This window comes from Sinocyclocheilus grahami, unplaced genomic scaffold, assembly GCF_001515645.1.
Source record: "Sinocyclocheilus grahami isolate Dianchi unplaced genomic scaffold, SAMN03320097.WGS_v1.1 scaffold17.1, whole genome shotgun sequence".
Lineage (NCBI taxonomy): Eukaryota > Metazoa > Chordata > Actinopteri > Cypriniformes > Cyprinidae > Sinocyclocheilus > Sinocyclocheilus grahami.
In genome coordinates, this window is record NW_015505196.1 from 4,514,021 (window position 1) to 4,520,346 (window position 6,326).

Sequence of the window (6,326 nt, forward strand, 5' to 3'; positions counted from 1 at the left end):
AAAAAATAAAGCTAAAAACAATTCAAAATATTAAAGAACAAAAGGTATTAGAGTATAATAATGATTCTAACATAACACTAAGCCAAACACCAAAAAAAAAACAACTACATATATGTGTATGTACGACCATACACACATACATATGTATATATACATACACATTTATAAATTCAATATATATATCATTTCATTTCCATTTAGTTTGTTGAAGTATTAAAATAACTCAAATGAAATAAAACTAAAACTTAATAAAAGACCTAAACAGACATAATAAATTCAGACATAATTTAACTAAAATTAAAATAAATAACAAATACAAATAATACAAATCAAACGACAGTAATTTATCAGTAATCCATAAAAGATATGAACTAAAGTTTTGACTTTGTGTGGATTAGTCTAAATGTTAAAAGATTTTGTTTCTGTCTTTTGTACTGTGAACTGTGTGTGGGCCTCAACATATATATCTGACTTGTAATTAAATACTGAGTTAATTACAGCCTGAAGCTCCTTCTGTGTTGCATACAGTATAACTGTCATCAAGTGTCAGCGGTGTTAATAGTACTGGAAAAATGTGCACACTTAACACTTAACTCAGAGAAAAAGAAGCTGAGTGAATGAAAAATATAGAATTAAAGTGTAGCGCGTTCCTGATTATTAATGCCATCAGAATAACAGAATCACCTGTTTATAGAGGATCAGCGAAACAATCTACTGTTAAATGACTTTAAAAATGAATAGAAGCATTTGATTAAATTCTGTGACAAATTTTTCAAGGTCCAGTTTATTGATAAATGTTCCTGATTAGTACAAACAATGTATGGAGGTACATTGTAGACTAAAGGTATCCAAAAATACAAATTATGACAAGATGAATGCCAATAAACTATTTAAAGTTCAAAGTTTTAAGCAACACATGAAAAAATTAACATAAAAACCTTTAAACTTCATAAATGACTTCGTAAATCTTTACATGAAAGGCAGCAAAGTCAAATTATTGCAAAAATGTACGTTTCCCAAAAATGTAAATCCAGATTATAACTCAAAGAAAGTGGGTACTGCATATATTTCTTTTCACACAATATTGCAAGAACCATTTATATTCAATAGAAAATTATTTAAAACATTGCTTAGGTACAGTGGTTTTGTTTATTTTGGTTTTTATTATATATATATTATTTATGAATGCTCAGCCAGGCAGAAGGTTTTTACAGCTTAGACAAGTGAGAACAGTGCTGTCAGATATTATGATTTCATCACCTGTGTCATAAATGTATTTTTGGATTGCGTTTGATTTATTTGTACTACACTGTCACATACCTTTAACGTATCTTGCCAGATTTCAATATAATTAAATCAATAAAATCACAAGCACAGCCAAAATTTTGCTTCGAGATAAGAAAATATGTATTTATGCATTTTTGTTCTCTATAAAGGAACTTGGCTGGTCACCAAAGCCAATGAGATGCTGATGTTATGGGCCTTTTGTTTTCAAAACGAATATAAGGGGTAGATCTAGAGAGCAGTATCACAAAATCCTCCTCAACAATCCCTGATCAAGCTCATCAGTCTTAAACAAAGGTAAGGTACTATTAATTTAATGAATGGTCATCAGTAACTTTGCTGTTTGGGGTTGAATGTCTAGCTCTAGTTCTAGATCCTGTTGTAGATGACTACATATAAGATATTGAACAATGAAACTATATCGTTCACAAAAACGTTTCATTTCAGACATTATCATTCAACATGAGAACCCTCTTTTTGCTGGCATTTGTCATTGGAGTGGCCTACTGTGCTCCGGTACATCATCTACAGTATTTGTCTGTTATATATTTATTCATGAATCAGCTATGACAAGAGAATATGTGATACTACTGTAGCTTTGGCTGTCCTGTTTTTTGACCCACAGCAATTGATGTATTATGAGCTAGAGTACAAACCGGTCCTGGCTCCACAGGTCAGTTTGGTCCAAACATGAAATAAATACACATTTCTTGTTTAAAATGGCAGCCTAAATTAAATGATTCATAGCATATGGGAATATATAGCTCATGTAAAGTAATATATATGTCATATTTGATAATACTGCAGTTTGTATTATATAAGAAGTGTGTATAATGATCTACAGGCTCTTGCTGCGGCTGCCGCTGCAGCTAGACCTTCTGAAGTCGAAATTGTAAGTGTGGTCTTTGTTAAATAGATTAATTTTAGCATCACTCAATAATATATTACTCAGACATATAATATTTTATTTTATTTTATTTTATTTTATTTTATTTTATTTTATATCAGTTCTTGGCAGCTCAGCAGGCTGCAGCTGGAGTTCCTGTAAGTTTCAAATAGTTTTAATTTCTTTTCACAGTGTATTCATATAGTTTAGCATGCAATCAGTCCTCATTTTGTCTTATTCTCCACAGGCTCAACCTGTCCGTGGCTTCATTAAGCATGAGATTCCCCAGCCCGGAGGCAGAGAAAGCATTGAAGTTGTATGTGTTTCCACCTTTTTTAATTGTCTACTGTTACACACAATGTGAATCTCCAGTACGATGCCTCAATTTCTTCCCAATTATGTAGAAGTGAATTCATTTTCCTCTGTTTTCTAGCTGTACCCATTCGACTTTCCTCAAGCTGCTCCAGCTGCCCCTGCTGTTCCTGCTGTTCCTGCTGCCCCAGTACAGTCCAAACTGAACATTTGTAATATGTATTACAATTTCACATATATATATATATATATGTGGCTATTTCTCATTTTTTTGTATTTTTTAGGCCCCTGTTCCAAAGGACGATGATGATGACGATCATGATGACTAAACCAGACTGGTTGGTTCAGTAATAATTAACCGATATATCCATCATAATGCTGCAATGCCATCAGTTTAACAGTTTTTTTCAATGGAAAATGCAACTTTATACACTGGTCACTAACACTTACATTTTACATAGAGAAAATTGTTTTGTAAATAAAAGAAAGATTACCAGAGGTTATTCAAGAAAATACTATTTCAGCCATTCTACTTCAAATGTTCATGTTTAATCAGTGTGTTGTTGCCTGTCTTTGTAATTATTCATTTTGAAATTTACTTGCAATTTCTGAGTAAAAACTGTGTCTATACATTTTTTTTGCAGTAAATATATTACAGCTTTGAGCAACATATTATTCTTGTTTAATTTTATTCTAACATAAACAATAGAATAGACACATTTACAAATACAACACATTTCTGAAGCCTTCTTTTTTATTCTCTCACAGATGAACAGATAAGCTGACCACCAATTCCTGAATGACAAAGAAGCTGCTTGTAGTGTTTAACAAATTGACTGCGTAAACCCTTTCCTGCATTAGAAATAATGATGATCAATCAAATGGTGCTTTCTCAGTGGCTTGATGCACGAGAGCCATAAAAATCATCGCTTTTTTGCTACCATATTTTTAAATCTTGATTTATAATAAACCGTTCAATCAATTCCTTGCCTCCTTGTGTATGTGTGTTATTGTGCTGTTATGATTATTGTTGTACAGTTATTATGCTGTTAATACAAATAAATAACAATTCCTAGTTTGGCTGATAATAAATATCATCCCAAAAAATGCTCTTCCAAACCTGACATTGTTGTTTTTAAGTTGCAATTAAACACCACTAAGTTCATTCACAAAAAACAAACTCAGTTCCTATTTTTGATAGCACTGATATTTTGTACCTTCAAAATATAGCTTCAAAAACGCATTCTGGTCATATCAGCACTTCCCTCGACTATCATCATTATAATAATAGCTGACAGACAGATAGACAATGTCTGACTACAGGTCATTTTCTCAATAACCATCTTTCTCTATCCGTGAGGTCATGATAAAGTCTAGTCTGAGAGGGATTGGCTAAGCGCTAAGCCAGAGACCAAATAAAAGCATGACAACTCTCAGAGCTAGTGACTCTACCTGCAGCCAAGGTGAGAAAGCTGGTTGACCATTTTGTGCACTGTTAGTGGTTCTGTTTCTGTATTATCACGCAGCACTAGCACTCCTTCATTGGTTTCGACAGTCTTAGCTCACGTCTTTGTTTGTGTAAGGTTGGTGAATCCATAAACATGTGGACATCTCTCCTGTGTCTTCTTCTGGCTGGTGCAGTATCTGCAGCACCAGTAAGTACACATTGAACCTTTTCTCAGGAATGTCTTTGTAGTTCTCAAAGCTTGTTTTTATGTCTCTGGGTCGCCCAGCTGTTGAAACTGATCCTTTTTCCCCCATGTGTTTATCTCTCTGTCTAGCTTTCACCGTTTTTCAATTATCTCCCTCATTATGGCAACTCGAAGCAGGTGGGGTTAACCACACATGAACATTGTAAACTTTTCCGTATCCATAAACAGCATAACAGTCTTCGGAATCTTTTGCTTTAACCATAATCAACACATTGCACCCAGTTTCATGATGAAAATAGCTCTGTAATATTACACTGCATGATGACATACTATTCCGTGACATGTGTTTATATGATTTATGGGTTTAACTGACTATCCTGAGGTTGCTACAGAACATGTACTGAACATTGTATTTATAACCAAACTAAACGTGTTCTTTTTGGGTATCCACTTAAATGAATTTGAACTCCTTTCATTTGTATTTTAGGGGAATAATGGTGGCTTCCAGGGAATACCAGCACAGCCACATCCTGGTCTGAATGCTCCAATCAGCATGGAAATCGTATGGGCTATTTTTTTCTATGTTTTTTTATTACCTTAAATATAACAATTCAAAGTGGTACCAGGATACTTTGTAAAACAAAGATAGCTTAGTATAATTAAATTACCACTATAGTTTTAATAATATTTTGAATTAGTTTTTATTTTTAATTTAGTTAAAGTTTCAGTAATTTTGTTGTGGTGTTTTTTTTTTGTTTATTTTATTTTTTCAAATATATATATAGTTTCATTCATTTTTATTTCAGTTTTAATTAAGTTAGGCAATTTTAGTGTATAAGAAATAATGGACTAAATAAAAATAGGAAAATTGTTTTATGGTTTTAGTTTTAGTTAACTCTGCTGTAAATATGTCCTTTTGGTACCTGAAGTAGTAATTTCTACCTGCCCTAACCCTTAAAATTACTTATTAGGTTTCTGTAACCTAATGTATTCAGGTTTATTCAGTCATATTAAATAAAAATGTAATTTAATTTATAATTTAATTTATTTATTGTTTTAATAAAGATGGTGCCACATGAAGCATATTTAAGATACCTTGAAAAAGTATAGTGTAGTGTATTGCTTTTATTAGGTTAGTGTACCTGATTTAACCCATAAAAATACTTTTATTAGGTTAGTGTAACCTAATATATTCAGGTTTATTGAGTCATGTTAAATAATCATTTATTTTAATATATTTTTTAAATGAAATTAATTAATAATAAAAAAAAAAAGATTGTACAACATGAAGCACATTTGTGGCCCTGGCTGCAAAGACCCAACTCAAAGATCAAAATCATAGTGAAACTAATGGTTGAAATCAAACTTTGATGCTTGTTATCTCATAATTAGATTTGGAGACTTTAGCCTCCATGGTTCCCTTTCATGGGAACTTTGAACTGCATCCTCTAGGTTTCCCCATAGCGACCCCTAGAGGACGCAGTGTCTCGTTCCCTACTCAGGGAACCATGGTTACATAAGTAACCTGAGACGTTCCCTTTCATGGGAACTTCGAACTGCGTCCTCTAGGGGTCGCTATGGGGAAACCTAGAGGACGCAGTGTCTCGTTCCCTACTCAGGGAACCATGGTTACATAAGTAACCTGAGACGTTCCCTTTCATGGGAACTTCGAACTGCGTCCTCTAGGGGTCGCTATGGGGAAACCTAGAGGACGCAGTGTCTCGTTCCCTACTCAGGGAACCATGGTTACATAAGTAACCTGAGACGATTTCACAGACAGTCACATTTTAGATTACCTGAATAAACAACAAAAACAACAACAAATTATAGTGTATGTGCTGTATATCATCCTAAATGTATTATTATTATTATTATTAATTTATTAAAATTTTTATCAAATAGATTTTCCCTCCGCGATTCCCTGCTACTCCAGTAGGAGGAGCAGCTGGCGCATCGGTGAGTCAGTAAAGTTTTTCTCTCTGAAAGCTTGCGAAACACTTGTCATCTACCATTGCCTTTTTTGATAAACTCAGCTCAATCAGTTGAATCAATATAGAACGTGTGTATTCGAAAAGAATAGAACATGGTTACTAGCTACTATTATTGACACTGTGGCATCTCTCTCTCTCTCTCTCTCTCTCTCTCTCTCTCTCTCTCTCTCTCTCTCTCCACACCCGCAAACCTCAAATACT

General features: G+C 33.5%; 2 protein-coding genes across 3 annotated transcripts in view; both read left to right on the plus strand.

The window, feature by feature from the left end:
- Window positions 1-1,490: 1,490 nt before the first annotated feature.
- Window positions 1,491-3,464, plus strand: LOC107551652 (dihydrolipoyllysine-residue succinyltransferase component of 2-oxoglutarate dehydrogenase complex-like). 2 transcript variants are annotated; one of them, XM_016233357.1, is made up of 9 exons: window positions 1,491-1,581; window positions 1,732-1,800; window positions 1,910-1,957; window positions 2,129-2,176; window positions 2,293-2,328; window positions 2,418-2,486; window positions 2,604-2,694; window positions 2,767-2,820; window positions 3,251-3,464. In XM_016233357.1, exons 2-8 carry the CDS (start codon window positions 1,747-1,749, stop codon window positions 2,787-2,789), a joined length of 369 nt encoding a protein of 122 aa, XP_016088843.1. In that variant the 5' UTR covers window positions 1,491-1,581; window positions 1,732-1,746; the 3' UTR covers window positions 2,790-2,820; window positions 3,251-3,464. The 2 variants fall into 2 exon arrangements, with proteins under 2 accessions (XP_016088843.1, XP_016088834.1); XM_016233348.1 differs by having other exon boundaries at window positions 2,604-2,672.
- A 619-nt stretch (window positions 3,465-4,083) lies between these two features.
- LOC107552310 (protein app1-like) overlaps window positions 4,084-6,326 on the plus strand; it is a 3,643-nt gene continuing 1,400 nt past the window's right edge. Inside the window, exons 1-4 of the mRNA XM_016234172.1 lie at window positions 4,084-4,137; window positions 4,264-4,311; window positions 4,622-4,696; window positions 6,037-6,090. Coding sequence (XP_016089658.1) covers window positions 4,084-4,137; window positions 4,264-4,311; window positions 4,622-4,696; window positions 6,037-6,090 — 231 coding nt within the window. The remainder of the gene's footprint in view (window positions 4,138-4,263; window positions 4,312-4,621; window positions 4,697-6,036; window positions 6,091-6,326) is intronic.

Excerpts from the sequence above, each read along its gene's own strand:
- LOC107551652 (XM_016233357.1), top strand. The coding sequence starts at position 1,747 with ATGAGAACCCTCTTTTTGCTGGCATTTGTCATTGGAGTGGCCTACTGT. Across the intron at positions 2,329-2,417 it reads AGGCTGCAGCTGGAGTTCCT|GCTCAACCTGTCCGTGGCTT; the intron begins GTAAGTTTCAAA and ends TATTCTCCACAG. Across the intron at positions 2,487-2,603 it reads GCAGAGAAAGCATTGAAGTT|CTGTACCCATTCGACTTTCC; the intron begins GTATGTGTTTCC and ends TCTGTTTTCTAG.